The sequence below is a fragment of the Microchirus variegatus genome, assembly GCF_963457635.1.
Source record: "Microchirus variegatus genome assembly, chromosome: 8".
NCBI lineage: Eukaryota > Metazoa > Chordata > Actinopteri > Pleuronectiformes > Soleidae > Microchirus > Microchirus variegatus.
In genome coordinates this window covers 9287100-9311684 of record NC_139809.1, presented here as the reverse complement: position 1 = coordinate 9311684, position 24585 = coordinate 9287100, and the positions used below count along the sequence as shown (strand labels likewise).

The window sequence follows — 24585 nt, the reverse complement described above, 5'->3', positions numbered from 1 at the left end:
GCAACGGATTAAATCAATCTTCGTCTCTTCTGTAAGTGCTTTATCGGCACGAGAGCATCACTCAACATTTCCCCCACACAGTTATGTAGTTAAGTGAAGCCTGGGGCAGCTGTCCTACTTTCAACTCAAACTCAGATTAAGATTAAACACCTTTATTCTAAATTAATAATGTCAGTTGACATGACATGACATGACATGACAGTTTTTCTTATGGTATTAGAAGTGCATTTAATTAAACAAAGAAAGACATAACAGAATCTAGAATTTTTTAAAGCAGATTTTCTTTGTTTGAGCAGGTTTGCTGTGAAAAGTTTGGGCTAATTTTTATTAGACTGGCATGGAGAGTTAATGAGGTGTCTGATGTCTGGATGTGCAGTGTAACTCGATGCTTATGTTGAGCTTGGAATTACAACCCAGCCACAAGTCATGGCTGTTGTAGGTTTAGCCTTTCAGTTGTGTTCCCTTGTTCAGTCGGGCCTTTCCTGTATGACGGTGGCTTGCGCTTGAAATTAGGGCTGCACCGAGTATTCGATGAATCCAATGTTAATCGATTACTAAATGAACTGTCATTTGTTGTTGTTTTTGTTGAGGTTTCATTGCTTCATTTGACAAAAAAATCATTAAAATTGTGTGGACAAAGCAAGACAGGTTTGGGAAACGCCAATCAAACTTTTTGAACATTTTTCTGACATTTTATGGTCCAAACAAATTGAGAAATCAATAATCAACAGATTAATCAATTATGGAAATAATAATTAGTTGCAGCTCTACTTGGAAGTTACTTTTATGTCATGCGTGATGGGGCTGGCAATGGGGTCAAAAAAAAGTTCAGATCCGATCGGAGTTAAAGTTGAAGAAACCACAAATGCTTGAAAGACACACAAACATTTAATAGACAAAATATTTCACAGCAATTATGTGTTGTCTCACAGTGTTTTCATAGTGCATACACATATCAAAATTTAGTGTACATTTGTATTGAAATGACACAAGATAATATAACAATATATATATATATATATATATATATATATATATATATATATATATATAAATTCATAACTTTGAACTTGATTGTACCAGTAACCACCATACTGGTTAAATCTCTTGCTTTGTAATGAAACCATTCCACTGTTAAAAGTACAACACATTGTTGGGTAATAAAGTGCCAAACTAAGGCCAGAAAGCGTTCACATACTTTCCAAACACAAAGTTGTGTCACTTTTCACTTCTTCAAGTTGCTCTGGAGGAGGAGCATGAATAGTTAAACACCTTTGTCAATCTGTAGAAGCAGAAGTCACAAGGTTTCATCATGGATTATGTCTCACTCCGGAGCAGAATGTGTCATGCTGTGTGACATGGGATGGCCAGCAAAGACACTTGTCAGCATGTAGTTAAATCACATCCAACTGAAAGTTGAAGGGAAAATGTATCAAGGAAATGCATAGAAAGTTGCAATTCCTCTGTTATCTCTTTGGTTTCTATTGAAACCCTGCAAAAGTTGGCACTGCAGACTAGAAAGTGGCCTGTCCGTCGACCTTTTGGACAGTAAAGCGTCGAACAGACAGATGTGCTGTGCGTTTATAGATGGATTTGTCATTAACCGCGGCTAACTACCGTCAGCCATCAGTAGGGCTGTACCCCCCCCCCCTCCTTCTTGGACACCATGTTCCTGGTAATACTGTCAGGATTGTTACACTCCAGTAAACATAGACGAAGGATGAAGCATTAGTCAAAGTGTGAATCTGTCCCCATGACTTCAGACACCAGGAGCGCTCTGTTGGGTCCAAATAAGTCGATTTAGGGAAAAAAAGATGGGACTGTTTAATTGTACAGCCAACACACATCCCACTGTGTGTGTGCATGTGCGTGTGTGCATGGCTATCAGGTAATATGTCCTCATTGGATTATCTGCTCATGTTTGTTTATGCTCGAGCAATCCTGACTCTAAACATGAACATGCTTAATATGCTGTTTTTTTCTTTCCATCTCTCCCCCCGTCTCTGTCCTATCTCAGTTTATTAGTTATTATTATCCAAGATTCCTACATGTACTGTTTTTAAAATGTGTTAAAACACCCGACAGCATTTGTAAATTCTGAACATGTGAGACAGAATTGGTGCAGGCAGCAGGAACCTGTTCTCTCTCCCTTGCTGGGAGTTGCAGGTGTTTCACTGTCAGACTCGGCTCTCTTTTCTCAGCTCCCTGCTGACTCGAGAGATTTCTCTCTCCTGCTGTTATGTCAGGTCAGCTTGGCTCGCTGGAAAAACAAGCTCTCCTCTCTTGGGGCAGTTCAGTTCTAAATCATAACTCGCACAGCGATGACGATGTTGGATGTTGTGATCTTAGTAGTCGGATTTAATTCCTTCCTGTTTTCTTGTTTTTCTCTTCACCTGTTATTTGATAGTCTTAATTTACGTGAAACAAAAAGGAGATGAAGGGGTTCGTCATGCAATAAAACCAGTCCTACTGTGGTTATGTGTGTGTCATAACCACTATGAGACCATGACTTGAAGGTTTGGCGTGTGAAGAGAAGGATGGTTTGACTGGGGTGGATGTGGCTCAGGAGGTGGAGTGGGTTGTCCACCGATCACAGGATTAGCAGTTTTATTCCTCATTGTCCTTGGGCAAGACGGAGAACCTTCCATTCCCTGTACATGATGTGTGTGTGCTCTTCACTATGTGTGTGTGAATGGATGAATTAAATGCAATTTTGATTTTCGTAATTAATTACAGGGTGTCTGCAGGGTCTTAAAAAGTATTAAAAGTTCATGAATCAATTCTGGGAAAATTATGGTTTAGAGTTTGACTGCAAGAAAGTATGCATGAATGTATTTATATTTTATTCATAAGAACAACGATTCATAGAAATGCTCATTCTGCGAGATCGGCTCGAATATAGATAGATATTAATCTGTCGACATTTACTGAAAATACAGTGCATGGCATTTCAGTCAAACGCACAATAACATTAAAGTGATTAGATTACATGATGTGGTAATTCTTTATGGTTTCTTCATAGCACATGAAAAAAAAAACTCACTCTCCCAGAAATCTCTGAGGGGATTAGCGAAGCATTGTTGTAACAGTCCCTTCAACATTTTTTTTTTTTCACCGGCTGTCCTTTTCCTTCCCTTCCTCTCCTCTGTTTACTAACTGTATTCAGTGACAGTGATGTCAGAGTCCCAGATTTCCAAGTCATGACTGAGCACTTTTCTAAACGGCACAGAGCTTGGGCAAAAAACAAACAAAAAAAAGGGGCGGGGCCCTTTCACTTCTCATTTCCTGTGCCACAGGAAGCACATTCCTCAGCCGCTGGCAGTCACATCGCCGTAAAAAGCCCAGTGTAACTGCGAGTTCCCGGCAGCGGGCTGGTCTCCAGGAATATCTTCGAGTAACTCCCAGGGGAGCTGTCTCAGGATCTGTGTGTGTGTGTGTGTTCTTGTATTTGTTACCTCTTCAGGACCAGTGGAAACCAAAACCTGGTCCATATGAGGCAGAAGCTAAATTTAGAGTTAGGGTTATAATTGGGTTAGGGTTAGGTATTTATAATGTTAAGGTAAGGGGTTACAGAATGCATTATGTCTATGAGTGTCCTCACAAAGAAAACTAGCATGTGTGAGTGTGTGTGAAAGAGTGAGTTACAACTCTTTTGACTTATTAATACATAAAAAATGTGGTTAATGGTCGTATTAGGAACTCAACATAAAGAAACCTTACAGTTAAACCCATGAATCCTTGGTAAGTCCTTGCTGACACGTGTATTATTCACTCAGAAGAATTCATTGCTTTGAGAGTGTTTTAATAAAACTGTCCGTTCAACAATCCCTACTCACAGATCACCATGAGCACGTGAGGAGTTGGGACTGTTCAAGTGATTTAAGGAATTCATAAAGTACGTGCTAGACTTGCAATAAAAGACAAACTACATTATAATCAAGGCCACACGCAGCCTTCCAGTACCTTTGTATCCTGTCTGTCTCATTTTCTTTGTCCAGCTGCCTGGTTTCAGTTTGAAGTGTACAAATGCGTGTTGTTCTGACTTTTATTTTTGCTCTTAATTTCTGTGTCTGTTTGCCTTTGTAGGACAAGGCGAAGGGCAAAGTAAAAGGTTTAGTGAAGAACCTTGCCCTGGAGGAAGATGAGGCACAAAACCTGGAGGTTGTCGCCTTCTGTGAAGACATTGCAGCGTAAGTTCTTTGCTTTGACTCTTTATAAGTGTTGATTTTGTTGACTTCTATGTCACGTAAAAGCACCAACAAAGTCCCAGTTCATTGTTTAGATGTCTTGTCATTGTTATTTTGGCAGCAGCATGGGAACAAATTGAACTATTACCGTATGTTGATGACAAAAATACAGCTTAAAAAAGGAGTTTACACTGGATTTTCGTTCATCGGCTGCTTATTGGTCAACACTCACTCGCGACAGTATTCTCAAGAGTATAAATGAAAAATAAAAACATGTTCTTTGCATTTTCAACATCTTTTAATCTCTCTGTGACTCCACCTAACTATCAAAATCAACATCACTGGCAGAGCACTGATACTAAAATTTGGCAGAACATCATTATTTTGTGTAGCTTTCTCTGTGAGCGTACAATTGGAAAACCAGTTCTTTTCCAGTTTGCTCTTCCTCCTCTCTTCCCTCAGTTTTACTGTTATAATCGCTGCTTGTGATTCATCCAAGAAGTGTGATCCATATGCGCAGCCTGTACAGGTCAAAATCTGGAAAACAGTTGTTGACTTTTTCCCTGTTTTGTCTTCCCTCCCTAGCCTGCGTTCTAAATTCCCTCATGGTGACATCTCCACCAACCCCGGCTTCGTCCTCAGTCCCGTCATCACCCAGAGAGTCGGTGGACGAGACAACACCTGTTCTGTCAAGGTTTCTATTGAAATCTCAGAATCTCAGCAGCCTGTGACCTTCACCTGCGACGGTAAGCATCCTTGGATTAAAGTGTCTCTGATCTGAACTCATCTTTGAACCAGCTCTTACAAGATTAATTTTCACCTAGAATTGACACATTTTATTCCTTACACACTTTCTCCCAGAATTAACAGATTTTATAGTTTAACTTTCAATTTGTGAAGTGCAGAAAATCCTCCAAACAGATGCACACCATTGTTTTTCAAATCTGCCAAAAAAGAAACCTTGTGCCCTCTTTGCCTTTGAGAAATAACGGCTCAGATTGCAGATAACAGGGCTCTGAACAAGGAAACAACTTTCACAGCTGCCAAACTCTTCACCCCCCTTCCCTCCCCATCCCATTTTTTCTTTTCCTTTCATTTTTTTTCTGTCGTGGGAAGTACACTACGTTCCTTTTCTGCACAAATAAAGGTTTGTCCTCACCATGGAGTAGCAATGGTGGACAAAAAGGACAAAATTCATTATTTTCCCAAGGACCCACACACAGTTTTGCTTTCCTTCCTTGTGTGTTTGGTGAGCTGTTATTGGCTAAGCTCTCATTGTATGCACAAGCAATAGCCACATACACACAAGGAATGAGATAGCTCCTACGGACAGTCTGAGGAGAATGTTGTGACTTCTGTGCATGTCTGAATGCAGCTTACACGAGAGAGAGTTTTTAACAACTCCCCGTAATGTAAATTGTTATTAAAATAGCATTTTTAGGTGAAGACACCAGGTTTAGGATGAGGCCAGTAGAAGTTATCGATAAGGTTAGAGTTGGTCTCCAGGAAATTAATGCAAGTCAATGTAATAATGTCCTCTGAAATCTTGGAAACCAGACTGTGTATGCATGCGTCTGTCCTACTGACCTAAATACTCCGAATAGTTCACTTCAAAAGCAACAACCTATAGGAAATATACTTATTACTTTCCTTGTTCTTACATTCTTTCTTAGCTTCCTGCTCCGTCTGCTCCTTTATTCCCAGTGTCTAGGGTCACTGCTTAGGCTCACTGCCTTCCTAGTTGACTTCCTATATTACGGCTTACTTTGAGACACAGGACAGGACAGGGCAGGTACCCCTTGTTGTTGACTTCTTTCTGCTTCTTGTTTGCTTCCCCTTGTGCTTTTGCTGTCCTTATATCGTATCTCTTCTTTCTATTGTTGACCATTATGGCTTGAGCCATTTCATTTTTGTGTCTTCTGTCACCATCCCATTCTTGCAGAAACAGGAAATCTCAACAATCTGGCACAAACATCCACTTGGACTCAAAAAAATAACGGATTATAATTTGTTGGTCACTGATTACTGTCAACATCGCGAGGCATAAATTCATCGAATTCAAAGACGCAAATGAACGCAATTGTTTATTCAAGTGATGAAATTTTCTATGGAACGGTCAAGTATCAACCTCACTCTGACATCATAATGATGTCTGGCCATTATTCACCACCATAACTGCAGTTTGACTGTTTTTTTGCGGAAGCGTGTAACCACCCAACATTACATCGAGTTCTCAGTTTCTATCCTCCCTTCTCTTGCAGCTTTCCCTTCCACCCTTGTTTTGTCGTAACATATTTACACTACTCTTGACGCATAAGAACTCAACTGTTCTGTTTGATTTTCCCCTCACCTTTCACTTCTTCTTTCACACAGCTTTATTACCCATCTGTCTGATTTTATTAACCTCTGTTTATTTCCTCCACTGACTATTGTTTCCATTGGAAGGGAGTAGATTATGTAGCTTTTTTCTCAGTCAATTAAAATGTGTTTACTATGAATCATGTAGGTTACATATTAAATAAATCAACAAAAAATAGCAGCACAAGAAAAGAACACTTTTGTGTTCTTGTGAAGAGGCAAAAAAAAAAAAGAGGGATAACTTATTTTCTAGGGTTTGGCTGTGAACTCCTTCTGGCTTCAGGGGATTCCTCACATACTGTTGCTGAGGAGGCGAGAAGATGAGGGGGTAAGAGAGAGGGAAAAGTCATGCATAGAGAGAAACATGGATGAACATTAAAGAGAAGGAAAAAATACAGAGGGATACATTTAGGGAAAGTGAGACATAAAGGGGAAAAAAGATTTTGAGGGCACGGAGGAAGAAAGTAAAATGAGTCGGAGTAAGAAAATAGTATGTGCTGTAGAAAGAGGAAATAGTTGAAGGCAGGCTCACAGAGAGGGACGCTGACAATTTGGCTTAGGTTAAAGAGACACTTTGTTTGACTCACAAAGACAATCATCAAGAACCTTATCCAGAATCTTTAAACCATGTGCAGGTACAGTAGATGGAGGATAATGCACCAGTGGTGCAAGGTACTTTATTAATTATTACATTTTCTCTTTTAGAATTCAAATAACACTCGGGAATAAAACAAGGAATTAAAAAACAAAACAATATTAGTGCCAGATAAAATATATATCTTGACACGAAATAAAAACGTGACATCAGTGTGACACTAAATATGACTGAATAATAGCATGTAATTATGCTGTCAAACCCATAGAGGTTTACAAGAACACAATCGTTTGCCTAAGCAACAACATGCCAGTCTACACCTACATGATACATGTTCTCAGTGTCTGAATTTTTCCATGTATGGTGAATTATTAGCTGGATAAATGATATCGCCAATGCTGTCGATGTACAATTTGAAACATGCAACAGCAAGCTCAAGTGTACCGCTGCTCATCCCTTTGCCAGTTGTTGAACTAATGACCAACGCATCAATACCATAATATGTCTGAGTGTGATCAATCCATTTCCCAGAACTGCATCCATGCCTGTCCCTAAAAAAAACACCTGAAAGAATCAACACCACTGTAGCTACAGTTGTAGGGATGAACCAGACAGCAGAGCTTCACGTTGTGTCTGTTTATTTGCATACCACAGCACTTCCATTACCATAGTTACTCCACAGCTCCTTTAAAGGGGGGTGCGGTTGCAGTACAAAACAACCTGCATTAAGATTTGCATGACCTCACAATGAGGAAAAATCCAAGCCACGCAGGCCTTGGTGAATTATGTCCATGTAATATCCACCACAGTGTGATGTCCAGGTGAGAACTGCTGTAAATGAAAAAAAATAGCAGGATATGAGATAACTTAAATGATAAATTCATGAATTTACATGCTTTTTTAAAGCTGTAAATCTTTTCTGGTACTGTTAAAAAGTAGCATATTCTTAAAAATGTTAAAAAATCTTTCCATTTGCCTGTGTGTGTTTCCCTTTGTCTCTGACTCTATTTCTGACAGTTGGCATGGTTACAGATGCAATAATCTCTCATTGCACATGTAGGAATTTAAGTAATCAAATCAACCATCAATTTTTTTTATCTTTTATGTATAAACCTGCCAACACTTTTTCCCCAGCCATGTGTAAAGCGGTTAACAGTACGCGACAGAGGAATTTTCCTTCTTTTAAGTCGTGTCCACAAAATGCCCTGGTGGGAATTGTTACCACCTCAGAGCACCGACAGAATGAGCCATGACCCGTCTTATTTGCTTTGTTACAAAAAACCTCTGGTATGTGAATAACCACAGCAGCAGCCACCACCACCAGCACCACGTCGTCTTTCGCCTGTGATCCTAAATCTATCGTCCTAAGCAGCAAGAAAAAGATGCACCATTCCTCTGAAGGGTGGAGGTCTGTTATTGCTGGAGCTCGAGGTGGTCTTCCACCCTGTGTGTCTATTTGAACGTCCTGTATTGTTTTAATCTGAGAGTGTGCCTGCTCTGTCCAAAGTGAGATGTGTGTGTATATGCAAACGCCTTCTGTCTTTATATCTGTCTGCTTTTGTTTGTGTAAAGACACGTATTAAGTTAAGAGCGTGCTTAAGAAGCCAAACAGTACAGTAATCTTCCATGTGTCGGGTTCCACTCTCCATCCAGTCAGGTCAGATGTTGAGGCACATAAACATCCAAATCCTCTTGACTTTATATCACACCTCAAAGCTGCACACGGTGTTATTCTTTAGATCTGAGAACAGGTTTGGTTTGAGAAGAAAGTCGAGACATTCATAATATGGCAGGATGGTCTGTCGTTAGAGGAGACATTCCACTAAGGTCTGTAGTTCACTTCCCACAACAGCAATTGTGAAAACACTTCAAGGTAATTTGTGACCAAGACGCTCTCTCTCTCTCCAAACTGTATCCTAAATTTCAATCCTTGACCTCCGTCCTGAAATCTCCCCCCCTCTTTCTGGCCCCCACAATACTAACCTTGTTGTCTTTGTTATCTCTCCATTGTCATATCGTCAGTGAGTTCTCCGGTGGAGTTGTTGATCAGCCAGACTCTGTGCTGGGTCCACGATGACCTGGATCAGGTCGACTTCTCCAGCTACCTGCTCAAAGTCTGTGGCCAGGAGGAGGTGCTGCAGAAGTGAGTATTTACAAAAACTGTTTAGTGCACAGCATTACATCAATAGAGTTTCAGTAATATTTCTAAAACCATTTGGAAGAAATAAGTAGGCTGACTAGGCTTTGCTTTTGATAATTACGTGGGCTTTAAATGGGTATCATTTTCTTTTGTTCAGCATCGTACTCCTTCCCCTCCTCTCTTCCTCTCTCCCTCCCTCTCACTATCTTTTTTTTGTATCACTCAGTATCTTGGCCTCTCAAAATCTTGGACAAAAAGGACTTGGTAATGTTTCTATATCTTGCCTCTTTTCCCTCTAATCTGGGATACAAGGGAACGGATACTACTCTAACGAGATTTAAAGGCTCAGAACAGCCAAAACATTCAACATTGGATATTTAATACTATTACTGTTTTTTTTTTATATTCATAAGGTTTTACATGTTGATCAAGCTCTATAAAGAGCACTTAAATGCCATCATGTTGTAGAAGGATGGATATTTTTTTTAACAATTACAGCCTGAAGCTGTGTGCCATGTGCCAAATGCCAAAAGTTGGTTATAATCATTCTTGACCTTTTTCCAGGGAAAGTCACCTGCTATGCCTTTGCTGTTCATAGATATTGAAACACCACACATACATGTTTCATAATGATCTCAGCATTATTTCTTGAGAAATTCACCAAAATCTCCTGATCTAGTCATGTTAAATGAAGTGAAACATTGGTTCAGTAATTTCTGTGTTTTTCTGCATATAAACTATCAGACTGACATAACTTCCTCAGCAGAAGTAACAAGTGACAAAAATTACAAACAGAAATATTGCCAATGCACATAACGACTCCTAATCCACTTTATGCTACTGTTGAAAAACAACACAACCCACTTCACTGGTGGAGTCATACATCTCTGTCTCTTCTTACATGCTGTGTAGTATGTGATTTTCTTTTTCATGGCCTTGCCTCCGTGTTGTCCTGTGCCACAGTAAACACAGCCTCGGCAGCCATGAGTATGTCCAGAACTGCAGGAAGTGGGAAAATGAGATCACTTTACAACTACTCTCTCACTCCACCATGAGACGGGACTTGGCACGCAGTGTAAGTCACTATATCAAGCCAACATATGCAGTGTATATGAATTAAAAAGTGAACCGTGACATAATGTAAATTAAAGATTAACTTCTAACAGTTTTACCACTACTGGAAACTGACAACAGTGCTTTCTTGGCAGCTTATATAAGTGGTTGGTCATTTTTCTACTGTTTTCTTAGGGGGAAGATGACTGCTCAACTGTAGACTTGGAGAAGCACCTGGGCCAGGTGGAGAGGCCTTTTAAGGAGAATGTCACAAGGTATGAAAGTACCATGAAGATATGGACTAATGAGTAGTTAATCAATTGGGAACCTCTACAAGTTGTCTATGATTTTCTTTTTTTACTGTAGTTAATCATTGTGTCTTCTTGCAGACAAGGCCTGGCTGACTACTTGGAAGGTTACCACAATCAAGTCAACATCTGCCTACAAAATGAGGTACACAAGGTCCCTGTGCAGATCTGGGAATTTGAGGAAATGATGGAAAATTATTTTTCTTTGAATATTTTCCAGGTCTTGATGTTGGAAAACAATGAAGACACGTCTGGAAATGTTTGCCATTTCTCTGTGCACATATTGCACATATTAATCTCAATGTGTAGACAGCCTAGTATCTTTATTCTTCAATGTTGTGCATATCCCTTGCAAATAGATATTCATTTACCCTATAGAGCCCATCCCTGATCATACACCTAAATACATTTCATTGTTGGGATATAGTATCAGTTTTAAACACAAAAGTTTTTTGTTTTGTTCAGTACCTGACAAATAAAAGTGTTTTCTAGTTTCAGGAAGTGGGGGGTTTTGTGAAGCTACACTGCTGTACACTCTGAAACCAACCTCATGACGATATCTAGGTTTATTAGCATGAACATGACAGAGTCGCATCCTGCACAGTATTGAACTGAACATACAGAGGTGGGCTGTTTAGCAGTGGTCATGCAAATGTATACACACTGAGCTGGTTTGAGTTGTCCATGACAGTCATCTCTCTCTGAGGCACCCAGCCTGTTGTTCTTGACTTCAACGATATGTGTGCCTGTTGACAAGCTTGAAATCAAAAGTACACATCAGGAGTACGACACAACAAAGGAGCTGGTGTATAAACGTGTGAAGAGTGATGTGTTGATAATGCACCCGTCTGTTTGCAGAGCACTCAGTATAAGACTGTGGATCGGGTGGTGCAGACTGTGAAGAACCTGTGCTGTGCTCTGGACGAGGTGGAGACACAAGCCATTACAGAGGCCGTCAAAAGGCTGCGGCATTCTGTCAACGTACCTCGAACATGCTCACCCAAGGTGGGCTCTTCACACGTACGAGGTGTATATACTTTATATATATTATATAAGGATGTACTTTTAAGACCAACATGTTTTTGCATTGTAGTTGGGGTCCACCTCTTCTGGTCAGTCATCAAATGGTAAGTTCTGTACACGTACACAGTTGCATTCATCCTCCAGTCATTCAGCTCGACTGCCTCATACAAAAATAAAATGAATACCTTGATAGATCACACCAGTCCTGTGGAGGAGAGCATGGCGCTGCTAACGCAGGCCGTGTACAACGTGGCCAAGCTCTACCTGCGCTCCTTCTGTCCTCCCTCCACCTCCTTCAAGTCACATCCGCTGCCCCAGGCTGCAGACATGGAAGCTGTGGAGGGAAGGAGCAGCAAAGAAGCTTCTGGCACCACCGACCACCTTCAGTTCACCCTTTTCGCTTTGCATGGAATCCCGGCCAACTGGGTCAGCAGGTAAACAGATCAACATTAAATCACTGGTTTGTATTCAATAGCAATACAATGCCTGGAAATAAACTTATATAAACCTTATGTGATGATAAAGCTCCTGCAACTCACTTTTTTTAATTCTGATGCACTTCAATTGTAGGTAAATTATATTAATATAGCAATATTTTACAAAGCTTCCCAATCATTGATATACATATACATTTGAATGAATGAATGTGTATTATCTTTGCTGCAGGGTCATGAAAACCTTTTTTCATGCATTTTTTTCTTGCATGATCAACCATTTGCTTGTTATTGTTAGTGCCACCCAAGTTTTCCTTATGTAAAAATCATGGTCAGTGAAAGGACATTTATTCATTCATTGTATGATAATCATTTTTTATTAAGCAACAAGGACCAGTTTTTGAGACACTATACTGTCAGTGGACAGCGTCACTGCTGTCACACCAGGTAGTTTGCTTGTATGGTGTGCTCCCTCCTCCCTGTGGCTTATTTTTCCATGTCGGTGTCCATTTTCACCCTGACTATCTTCTTCATGTGTCTGAAAGGGAGCTGAGCCAAATTTTCCGTTCTCGGCACCGTCATGCACCATGGATCAGGGTGGTTAGTCAATTTTTGACAAACCTGACTCTAAAACACTGGGATATTACATTTAAGAAATATATGAGGAATGATTTTCATATGTTAATTACAGGAAAGCAACAGAAAGTTCAGAAGCTTTGACATTGCAAATATGTGTTAACAGAGTGATAATTTCTCCTGTGAAGAAAAGTGCATTTTTGAATTTGTAATATTTTATTAGTTAATACAACCATGACCAAGTTTGGTCAAGAGGTTAGAAAAAATGTGTAGGAAGTGTAACCACAACTGTGAGGTGGTGGCAGCTTGAGAACTGCTGCAGCGCCCTCTTTCCACGGTAATTTTCTGGCCAGTGAGGCCTTCATGCTGAGAAGCACTGCTTAATAACAGGCCTATTTTCTGCAGCACTGTCTCCTCGTGTAGCTATTTCCAGCCAGTACCAAACATTGCTGCAGTGACAGTAATTCCACCCGCACCTCCAAAAATATTTAGCTCCTCACAATTCAAGGCCAGAGGGAGGCGGTGAATATAGTATTCCCCAAGTCAGACAAGTGTTGTGGTGATACTGTTTTGGTACGTAATTGAAGTCTGGGGTGTGTTTTTTTTCGTTGTTGTGACGAGTGTTTCATCCATCTGGAACTCCGGTAGATGCCACAGCGATATGCTAGCATATTGAGACAGCATGACTAGCGGTGAAGCTGCCAGCACAGATGGCACTAAGCAAAAGCTCAAGCCGGGGCGTAGTGAAAATGTGTAACTGATGAGCCTGTAGTTTCACCACTTACTCACGCATGACTCTCAAAATGAAACAGACGTGTGGTATATGGATGGAACTAAAGGCTTTATAATAAGTACACACTATAAGCATTAGTTAAGCATTGATAAATATTGAATTCATCATTTATAACGCATGAATAATCATTAGTATGTAGTTTATAAACACCGTTAAATATTATTATATTATATTAAATATTTTACTCATCCCATCAGCAACAAAACAGGACAGTACATGCAATAAAATGCCTGAGTGAGTGGACTGAATCAGACCAATTTCCTAATTCTCATTCTCCTCTTAAGCTGTGTCTGGTTGGGAAACATGCAGATGATTTTTCTTTCTTACTTCCTTTTGAGTTAGCCCTGAACAAGGCGCTAATTATCTAAAAACCATCAAGCCCGTCTCCTTTGTTTTCATTTTGCTTTATAGAACTCCACGCAGTAGGTTGTGTTGGCAGGAAGGCGATATTAATTTGTGCTATGCGTTGTGTTGTTTCAGCTATGAGAAGTACTTCCTAATGTGCTCCCTCACCCACAATGGAAAGAACCTGTTTAAACCGGTCCAATCTAAGAGAGTGGGCACATACAAAAGCTTCTTCTACCACATCAAATGGGATGAACTGTGAGTGGATTGTCTTTCACTCCTTTTCTCTCCATCCTTGTCTCCTTCACTTGTTTTACCATTTTAAATTTGCCTGACAACAATAGTGTGCTGTTTGCAATGTCCTCACATTCTGCCGATGCTGTCCTCATCTCTCCCAGGATCAACTTCCCCATTGCAGTCGCTGTGCTCCCGCTTGAGTCCATACTGAGCCTGACTTTGTTCGGGGTGCTGAACCAGAATGTCGGTGGATCCCCGGACTCCAACAAGCAGAGGAAAGCTCCAGAGCAGCTGGGCAAAGTTTCCATGCCACTCTTTGACTTCAGAGGGTGAGGAGAGAGAGTAACGGATGGTAGTTGCTGGATTATTGTTTAGTGTATTTTTACAACTTATGGGGAAGCATACTTAAAAACAAGTGCAATAATAACAACAAACAAGGTATGGACACATAAAAAAAAAATGATTACCTCAGCACATGCAGATTGAAGTCCCTTTACGCATCTGAAACACCACATCTTTCACTGCTCTTTTCAGTTATTTTGTTACTGTAGGTCCCTTTATAATCATTTTCCATCACTTTTACGACCACTTAGTGTCAGTTTTGTTCTCCTTATAATATCAGACAGGTTAACATCCTTGCCAAAGTATATGCCGAACGCTGTTTGTAAAATGACTGTAAGGGATTTTGTTGTTGTTTATTGCTGACTGTGTTTCAGGGTGCTTGCCAGGGGCAACAGGCTGCTCTGTCTGTGGATATCTGCCCAAGGAGCTGCTGTCGGCACTGGCTCTACAGCCGGTCGCAAGAGGATGCCCACAGAGAGAATTATACTGCAGGTGGGGGGTCACAAGCAGAAACCTTACATAGCGGTGTTAGAAAGTACAGGTTTAGTTCTTCATGATGCATTAAAGAGAAGTGATTGTCAGTTGAATGCAGTAGCAACCACAATATTAATAAAACAAAAAAAAGGTGACAATGATCATTGAGCTTCGAGCAGGAAACTGCAGAGGTTTTACTTCAGGTCTTTTCAAACTCTAAAAACAGCAACATTGTTTTGTTTTTTTGTTCTCAGTCAGTTGGATTATATAATAAATAAATAAAGTGATCAACATGATGGTTTCATGTTACCATTAGGTGGACTTCCCCAACACATCGGTGGATGTTATGTATGTCGGACCCAAGGAAGCTCCCAGTCCAGACCCCATCCCCCAGGAAGAACTGGACCCAGACCTCCGACGCAAACTGGAGAAAATCTGTAGCCGAGCTTCCAATTTCGGGTAAGGAATCTAAAGCAATGACGAGATTTACAGTACAAATGTTTGGATCTGAGAGTAAATATCAGTACCTCTAATAATTCAGGCGTCTGCCTTTTCTGCCATTAATGTCACAAGTAAATAAGTCAAAAGATATGTAGGAAATCCACTGAATCTGTAAAGGAGTGCCATTGTTGAGATAAATACACCAAAAAAACATGCATATAAACAGTAGTTTGTAGTTATATTTATCCCCTTCAGCAAACAGCTGTTTCTTTCAGACCACCCAGAAAAAGAGATTTTAAAAATTGCCACTAACTTTGCCAGACACAGTTCCCTATAAACGTTTGTCAGTTCTCTTCCAGCTGCTCCGAGCCCAGCTCTTTAACACCTGGTGCCAGCTAAATTTGCCACTCTTCCAAAAATCCATGAGGCAGAGTGCTCTCACTGTGTTCCCCATTGCCTGCTTTCTGAACTTCCCATTCATATGTCCAGCCTCTACCCTCTCGTCAATGCCCACAAAAGTTGCTGCTCCACTGACGGATTGTGTGTCAATTTAATGTGTGTGAAAGTGCATAATTTCCTCAAAATTAAATTTTTCATTTTCACCACTACAGGTAGCTCAGATTCAGGCACAGTTTGACATCTGTCAGCAATTGCAGAAAAGCAAATAGTAGCGGAAAGAAGTTGTCTTAAGTGCATGGCCTTGCAGCATAGCAGATCAGGATACTGGTCACATTTTTATACGTATTAGTGCCAAAGAAATGTTTCTTGTGTGATTTGTTGAAGGACCAAATATACACTCAAGTCTCATGATAGGAGTGAACATTTTATGCAACCAGTCCCACAAGTAAAACTGTTCTGAATAACAAACTTATGCTGAATGGTGTGCTTAAATAATTTGCACAGGTGACTCTTTTTTTATATAATATTTGTATGATTCAATTGAAGTGCTCTTTTCTCTTGTCTGTTTCAAACATTACTGTAGATGCTGCCAAGTGAAGTCCACATTCATATTCACTTTAAACTTTTTTCAATGTTTGCATTGTTGAAACTGTGAGAAAGACAACATCTAACTGTGATGAAAAATGATTTGATGTAAAGATGCATACCATAAAACTGTATTTTCATGTTGACAACATTTCACCCACATTTCCTCTTGGTCTGTTTTCGGCTCCGCCTTCAGGCTAAAGCGGGCAGATCACCAGATCCTATGGGACCACTGGCTCCACTGTAAGAGGGACCACCCCAGCAGCCTGCCCAAGGTGCTGGCCAGTGCACCCAGCTGGGACTGGGCCAGCATGGCTCACATCCACTCCCTGCTGCACCACTGGCCTCCTCTACCCCCAGTCACCGCATTGGAGCTCCTCGACTCAAAGTATGAAATATTCTCAATGCTTCTGCCCACATTTTGTCTGTCGAACCTCTGATAAAAAAATATAATATATATATATATTATATTAAATATAATATAGAATGTTGATTTCTTACTTAGCCAATAAATCTATCATCAATATTGTGTAGGTTTGCAGATACAGAGGTGAGGACAGTGGCTGTAAATTGGATTGAGAAGAGCAGTGATGATGAACTCGCTGACTATCTGCCGCAGCTTGTACAGGTATAGCAATATAGCAATACCTTTGCAATCATGGATTCAATCCCTTTCTTTCACAATCGATGTCTTATTTTTTGTCCCTCTCTTTTGTCTTTCCAGGCCTTAAAGTTTGAGTGTCACCTGAAGAATGCCCTTGTCATTTTCCTGCTGTCCAGAGCACAAGGCAACATCAGCATCGCCCACTACCTCTACTGGTCAGATGAAGTTTTGCAGCTAATATATCATATATTAGATAGTTTATAACATAGAGATGGATTACAATGTTTTCATATGCAGAAATATCACTGTGTATATGGAATCCATCTTCTTTCACCACCTTCAGAATATTTGTATCTTAATAGCTGTGATGTATGTAATGGCTGCAGGCTACTAAAGGATGCTGTGCAGGATCCTGCCTGGGGCTGGCGTTATGAACGTGTACTGGGTGCCCTGCTGTGTCTGTGTGGAGCCAAGCTGAGAGCCGAGCTGGAGAAACAGACTCAACTGGTGACCCTGCTGGGAGCGGTGGCCGAGAGGGTCAGGCAAGCCGGGGGGTCAACGCGACAGGTTAGCGTGTGTTGCTTATATGTAATCTGACAATAATATATTGTGATGTCCTGTATTATGCTTATGGATAATAATATCCGTGCGTGTTTAATTTGTGTGTGGGGTCAGGTGGCGCTACAGGACGGCCTTGAAAACGTTCAGAACTTCTTCCAGAGAAACAACTGCAGACTGCCTCTCAGCCCCAGTCTGGTGGCCAAAGAACTCAATTTTAAGGTAACCTACACACACAGGTTACCTTAAAATTGGTAACATCAACTCTTTTCTTATGACATGATCCATTAAAAAAATACCAACGACTGTAATGAAATCATAAGTTCCTAAGTCGCCATGAATATACAGTACAGTGCAAAAGGCTTTTTTTTATGTCCGCGCTGTCAGAAATTAATAAGCTTTTAATCGCACTTTCCTGCTACTGCCTCAGCAGTCTGCCTAACAGTTATTGTTAAATTGAAAGTTAAATTTAGACCCAGTCACACTTGATGTCAGCAGACCTCTTATATGATCCACATACTGTTTCTTAGTTCTCTTACATCAGACCACATTATTGAGTTTTAGGGCCAATTCCTATCATAACCCTCAATCTAACCCTCAAGCTCAACCCTTATCTTAACTGGCCCTCAAAACCAAGTGTTGAGGGTTATTTTGTCACTTAGAAATGGGACACCCCTTAAAGATACGTCTTCAGACTGCGGGGGGCAGAATAACGCGAAAGCTGCGTCCAGTCTGTCAACTCCAAAAAAGAAGAAGAAGAACACATTTACGTCACGATTATTTATTATTTTATTTCAGTCAAGTTATTAGGTTGTCAGTTAGTTATAAGATGATACTCATACAAATACCACAACCACGGACATATTCAGCTCACAGTTACCACACATCACGGCTTATTGAAGGGTAAACGATAGCAAACGATCACGTGTGCGCACCAGCCGGCTATTGACAAAAGATCGTAAAATAAAAATAAATGTTACGCAACAATGACGTCAGTAATCCATAATATGGGCCTAAACTCATACAGATCATACAATGTTTTTCATAATTTTTATATCTCTATTAACAAAGAAAATACTTAATTTGTATCGCACTCGCTTCGCTGCTTTCGACGCCATCTTTCTTATGTGAAAACACCCAATGCATTCTGGGTAGCCCTTGCTCCCAAGGGTGGTCCCGGAAAAAATCTGAGGGCGATACAGCCCTTAAACTTGCCCCTCAACTTAATTTTTCTGAGAATCGGGACAGCACTTGCACTAGCGGGAACGCGCATTTTTGAGATTGAGGGTTAAGCAAGGAATTGGAATTCACCCTTATTCTGCTCAAAGTCAGTGCACAGTGACATATTTTTAACAGAAAAGGCTGTCATGTTTACATCCTGTAGAACCTGTTACATTCACATATGAAATTATTCAGAAGTTGATGTCATACTGTTTGTTTTTATGCGCACATAGGCCTGCTCGTTCTTTAACTCCAACGCAGTTCCCCTCAAGCTGGCCCTGGTCAATGCCGATCCACTGGGAGAAGAGATCAATGTAATGTTCAAGGTAATGTATATACACACACACACACACGCACTTTCATAGTTTTTAATGGGTAGTAATGTCCATGCAGTAATGTTTGTCTCTGTATCAGGTCGGAGAAGACCTGCGCCAGGACATGTTGGCTCTTCAGATGATCCGCATCATGGACCGCATCTGGCTGCAGGAGGGGCTGGACCTGCGCATCGTCAACTTCAAGTGCATCTCCACTGGAAAAGACAAAGGTGACAGAGAAGCACATTCAGCCAGTCAAACGTTAAATCTACAGAGCACAGACACACTGATCACTCATGTTAACATCGCAGCACATGTAGGTTTGATGTAGCCCATATTATGTAAATGGCAGGGAGGTAATACAACAATTCTAATTTGTGCTATTCGTGGCAATGATATACATCCTGTCTGAAATGGCTACAGGAATTATATATCTATTTAGCTATTGAGCTGTTATATACCTCATTTAAAATGATATATGCAGAAATTATGAATACAATCCTGACATGAAACTGAACTATTATTACAATTAGCCAAATATATGATAATGATTATTCTGCAGACATCTGTCTAATGGCTCTTTGATTTGACTAAGATATCTGACTATTTAATGTTCTCATTGTCTTTGACTCTCCATTTAAAAAACCATTAAACGCAGAGGTGGCTGTTGTGTGAGGAGCCACATGTAAATACTTTTTTGGGGTTTAAAGGGGATCTTTATCCTCCAACCTCGTGATATGATAAGTATCACGTTGCAGAGGCCATGATACAATGCATATAATGCCCTTATCCTACAGCGAATCAACAACAGCTGCTTTATAAACCTTTAACAGCAAGGGCTGTGGACTTTTTTGAGATATGCATTGCATCATGTCATTTGACCTCTGCTGCCACCCACTGGTTTAATGTTACACTGCAGTTAATGTTGCTTCTGTTGTTCCTGATCCATCCCATAGAACCACATTTAAAAACATCCATTTACTTTGCCCACAAAATGAATCACTCAAAAATTACATTACATTCTTTCCTGTCTCTAAATGAAATGTCCCCATTCCATAGTTAAGAAAAAAAAAAAAAAATTATTATAGCACAGACCTAATCATTTGTTGTTTATTTGCTCGTTTTAACAAAAATCCACATGCATTGTTCAGGTATGGTTGAGCTGGTGCCGTCCTCTGACACCCTGAGAAAGATCCAGGTGGAGTACGGCGTCACCGGTTCCTTCAAAGACAAACCTTTGGCAGAGTGGCTTCGAAAATACAACCCTGCTGAGGACGAGTATGAGAAGGTACGCACATGAAGGATATGTCTGCCTGCACACGAGACCAGCTGAGGAGCTTCCACTGCTAATCCACAGCAGCTGTTGATGCAAATTGATGAATCTAACTATCATTGTGCCATCATAATGAAAACACACAGTGAATGCACTCTTGATGTTTATAGTTGTTTATAGTGTATAGTGTAACTGCGTGACCTTTGGTACCTACAAATGTTGAACTGTGCTCCCAATACCTAACCTCTGACCTTGTAAATAGCAGGAAATTAACATTGACCTGTGTGTGTGTGCTGTATGTGAAGGTGTGATGTTATTGTACAAATGCTTTACAACTTCTTTGAGGTTTCTTGAAAATCCTGTCGGAAACGTTACTTCCTTGTCGAGCATTATAGCTTTTGTCTTCCTAGTATTACACTCCATCGTAGCACAGTGACTGCTGTGTAACATGCTTCACTCTTTCTCTCTTCTTCATGTTAAGGCGTCGGAGAACTTTATCTACTCGTGTGCGGGATGCTGCGTAGCAACTTACATACTGGGCATCTGTGATCGTCACAACGACAACATCATGCTGCGCTCCACCGGTCACATGTTCCACATTGACTTTGGCAAGTTTCTCGGCCACGCCCAGATGTTCGGCAGCTTCAAAAGGTGACAGTCGGATGTGCTCTTTGATGTGTGGTTGTGTGTACCAGGGTATTAAAAGTGGTCGACCAAGATCTTTATTGTTATTTGTAGCTAAATAAATGCTTTAAATTGTGTTAACATCACACATAACAGCGATAACAGTTGTTATCCTGGTTGTTAATGTAGTGCAGCAGAAGCAATGCTTCAATGATTGTTATTTGATCAGCAGATGTAGCAGGAGAAATAACAGATGGTTCATCGCAGCAGGATTTATGCATTTTTGTTTTTTTGCTATGACCTGTTTCATAGCTCACACTGTTCCACACATTCCCTGCTGGGATTTATCCAGGTGGGGTCTTTGTTTAAAACTGGAGTGTATAATTTTTTAAATGTAAACAAGTCAGTTACATTCAAAACATGTGTCATATGGGTACACACAGTTCAGCTCTACATGAATCACCAAAGGTTATGCACTGCAGCTTCAAATGTGTAGTAATAGCTTGCTGACTGATTTCTCCCAGGTTGTTTAAACCAAATATCTATAATCTATACACCTTGTATTCAAACTTCTCACTTTGACAGAAGCTGAATTTAAGTCTTTTCTCCTCCTCTTGGTGTTTCCGATCAGGGACCGGGCTCCATTTGTCCTGACATCAGACATGGCATACGTCATCAATGGAGGCGAGCGCCCCACCAGCCGTTTCCAGCTGTTTGTAGACTTGTGTTGTCAGGCCTACAACCTCATCCGCAAGCACTCCGGGCTTTTCCTCAACCTGTTGTCACTGGTGAGACAGAACACACGCACAGTTTGGATACATTAACACATCTATTACTTTAACATACAGTGGAATGGTGTATGGGGTATTTGCATTAATGATGCTAAGTTTATACCTCAGGCTCAGGCTGTAGAGTTGTTGTTCTAGATTCTATTTGTGCTGCAGACTTAATAACTACCTTCACTTTCTTGTCTTAAGATTTCTGTGCCTCTCAGCAGTTTTTTGGCTGCTTTTAAATTCATTCTCCCAGTTGTGTATGGGTGTACCTCCAAGACCCAGAAGAACAATGGTCTTGCTTTCCTGCCTTGATAATGAATAAGTGCAATGCATCCCACCACGTTTGAAACACATAGGGGAATTCTTAGAGCTTTTCATGAGGCATAAGGCTTCATTAAGAGAAGATGAATATGTTTGTGTGTAACTCATTCATGCTTTGTCTTTTTAAACTGGCTATCATATACACTCTGAAAAGCTACAAACCTTTGGCGTTATCAATGGTTTTATTTACAGTACTTAGCAGTATACTGCTTCTATATAGAAGAATATGCACTATATTTAGTCTTCTATATCTATATATGTCTGTCTGCTAATTGTATAAATACCCAGTGACTTGACGGGTTTCAAACTTGGCACCACTGTGTGTGCTTTGGCAGTGTTTGGATAAGAAATGTGACAAATACATCATTATATATCGAGCTTGTTTACTTTCCCCCTCGAAAAACCAGGCATCTTTGTGTTCTTTGTGTCGTAGATGACATCATCGGGTCTTCCAGAACTGACTGGCTCTCAGGATCTCAAATATGTTTTTGATGCTCTGCAGCCTCACAACACTGACGCTGAAGCGACCATCTTCTTCACCAGGTAAACACACCACAACTGAGTTGTTTATCCTCTATTTGACTGTGCTTTTGTTATTGTTATAGTATGTGTGTTTATAATGTATAATGCATTTTACTGTGTCTGCATCTTCAGTACTTAGCTGTAGGCAAATGGACTTGACTATGACCTGGTTGACTGAGAACCTTCACATGCCTTTTTATCTTTGATGTGACAAAATTAGTATTCTAGTAGTAGCTGTAATGGTATTAATACTATAATTAGTAGTAGCAGCAGCTGCTTATCTGGTGTCCTTGTAAAATCGTACAACCTCAGAATTGAGAACAGAACAAGAGAGAAATTAGTTACTTAGTTTTACTCAATTTGGCTCCTTTTGTTTTCGGTAAATCTTATTTTAATAAGCGTGAGTCTCTCTACTACAAAAACCCCAAATCCCCCAGATGGCAGTATTAGCATAGGGAGGACAAGATTACAGTAGATGCTGTCAGCAATGAAACCTCTCTACACACTAGAAGCAATATCAGGTGTACTGTGTTTTTACAAAAACAGTCGAGATGTGTTTAAAACTAACCTAGTTCACAGGAAGGATATAAGGATGTTTTTTCTCCTTCTCTCCAGGTTAATTGAGTCCAGTCTGGGAAGTGTGGCCACCAAGTTCAACTTCTTTATCCATAACCTTGCCCAACTACGATTCTCTGGCCTACCAGCCAATGATGAGCCTATACTGTCTTTCTCCCCCAAAACCTACACCCTGAAACAGGAGGGCCGCATCAACCATGCAACCATCTTTTCCTTCCAGAAGAGATACAACCCCGACAAGCATTATGTGAGTCCTGCAGTGGTGGATTCGTCTTTAAACGTATGACATAAATCTTGTAAAACAGGGACAGAATGAACACCTGTCTCACTCTGTGTCCTCTCTTTGCAGACCTATGTAGTGAGGATCCTTAGAGATGGTCAGAATGAGCCCCAGTTTGTCTTCCGTACTTTTGATGAGTTCCAGGAGCTCCACAACAAACTGACCATACTTTTTCCACTTTGGAAGCTGCCAAGGTAGGAACTTGTGACCGTCAGCCTCTCTATGGCATCTCATCAACATCTCTCCTGTAACCTTTTAAGGTTTCTATGCAAATGTTCTCTTGGGTGTTATATCAGCTACTGTAATACTGAATATGCCACGACTTTCTTTTTGTTTCTAGTTTCTCGAACAAAATGGTGCTTGGCCGCACCCACATTAAAGAAGTGGCAGCCAGGAGGAAGCTGGAGCTCAACAACTACGTCCACAACCTGATGAGGAGCTCCACAGAAGTCACTCAGGCACGTGCACACAAACAAATCGGTCATATTAAATGGGATGTCATTCATTTGTACAGGGTAGTGAATAAATCTCCCTTTATCATCATTTAGTGTGATCTGGTCTACACTTTCTTTCATCCGATTGCACGGGATGACAAGACGGAAGGTTTAGATGCCACAGCCAAAGCTCCAGGTCAGCATTGATTAGCATTAGTCACATTTGGCACACTGTATGCACATTTACTTTGTACATAATTTGAATGCACTATGGCCTTCATTTTAGACTCCAACTGTGTTGGGAAAATTCATATTTTTGTCATTTTGACTTCATGTTTGTGATGTTTGATGTGTGTCTGTTGCAGAGCCTCCACTGAGTCCCACTTCAGGACGAGTGGAGGGAGAAGTGAAGCTCTCAATCTCTTACAGGAACAGCACTCTCTTCATCATGGTCATGCACATCAGGGATTTGGTAAACACAGTGATCATTTAGACACAGTTTTATACTGTTTAATTCTTGTTGTGTCTTATTAACCGTTTTGTTGATCTTCAGGTTTCTGAAGATGGAACAGATCCCAACCCGTATGTTAAAACCTACCTGCTTCCTGATCCACACAAGACTTCCAAACGCAAGACAAAGATCTCCAGGAAAACCAGAAACCCAACTTTCAATGAGATGGTTAGGAAATCAAAAATATTGTTGTCATCATTAACATTATATATTTATGATTTCTAGAAAGCAGGGGTTTGGTTTTAGAAATGTAAAATGAGTTCATTAGTTTTTTTAAAAGT

At 40.5% G+C, this 24585-nt stretch overlaps 1 protein-coding gene across 1 annotated transcript in view; it reads left to right on the top strand.

Annotated features, from left to right (window-relative positions):
• The window catches only part of pik3c2a (phosphatidylinositol-4-phosphate 3-kinase, catalytic subunit type 2 alpha), a 32190-nt gene that overhangs the window by 5639 nt on the left and 1966 nt on the right, over window positions 1-24585 (top strand). Inside the window, exons 2-31 of the mRNA XM_083894166.1 lie at window positions 4087-4190; window positions 4773-4933; window positions 9163-9283; window positions 10244-10355; window positions 10529-10608; window positions 10723-10786; window positions 11500-11646; window positions 11735-11768; window positions 11858-12098; window positions 13948-14070; window positions 14211-14378; window positions 14766-14883; window positions 15182-15324; window positions 16487-16678; window positions 16825-16918; window positions 17015-17109; window positions 17281-17461; window positions 17570-17674; window positions 18907-18999; window positions 19088-19217; window positions 20139-20275; window positions 20742-20911; window positions 21516-21672; window positions 22415-22524; window positions 23119-23326; window positions 23429-23553; window positions 23700-23817; window positions 23908-23989; window positions 24159-24265; window positions 24347-24472. Coding sequence (XP_083750292.1) covers window positions 4087-4190; window positions 4773-4933; window positions 9163-9283; window positions 10244-10355; window positions 10529-10608; window positions 10723-10786; window positions 11500-11646; window positions 11735-11768; window positions 11858-12098; window positions 13948-14070; window positions 14211-14378; window positions 14766-14883; window positions 15182-15324; window positions 16487-16678; window positions 16825-16918; window positions 17015-17109; window positions 17281-17461; window positions 17570-17674; window positions 18907-18999; window positions 19088-19217; window positions 20139-20275; window positions 20742-20911; window positions 21516-21672; window positions 22415-22524; window positions 23119-23326; window positions 23429-23553; window positions 23700-23817; window positions 23908-23989; window positions 24159-24265; window positions 24347-24472 — 3846 coding nt within the window. The remainder of the gene's footprint in view (window positions 1-4086; window positions 4191-4772; window positions 4934-9162; window positions 9284-10243; window positions 10356-10528; window positions 10609-10722; window positions 10787-11499; window positions 11647-11734; window positions 11769-11857; window positions 12099-13947; window positions 14071-14210; window positions 14379-14765; window positions 14884-15181; window positions 15325-16486; window positions 16679-16824; window positions 16919-17014; window positions 17110-17280; window positions 17462-17569; window positions 17675-18906; window positions 19000-19087; window positions 19218-20138; window positions 20276-20741; window positions 20912-21515; window positions 21673-22414; window positions 22525-23118; window positions 23327-23428; window positions 23554-23699; window positions 23818-23907; window positions 23990-24158; window positions 24266-24346; window positions 24473-24585) is intronic.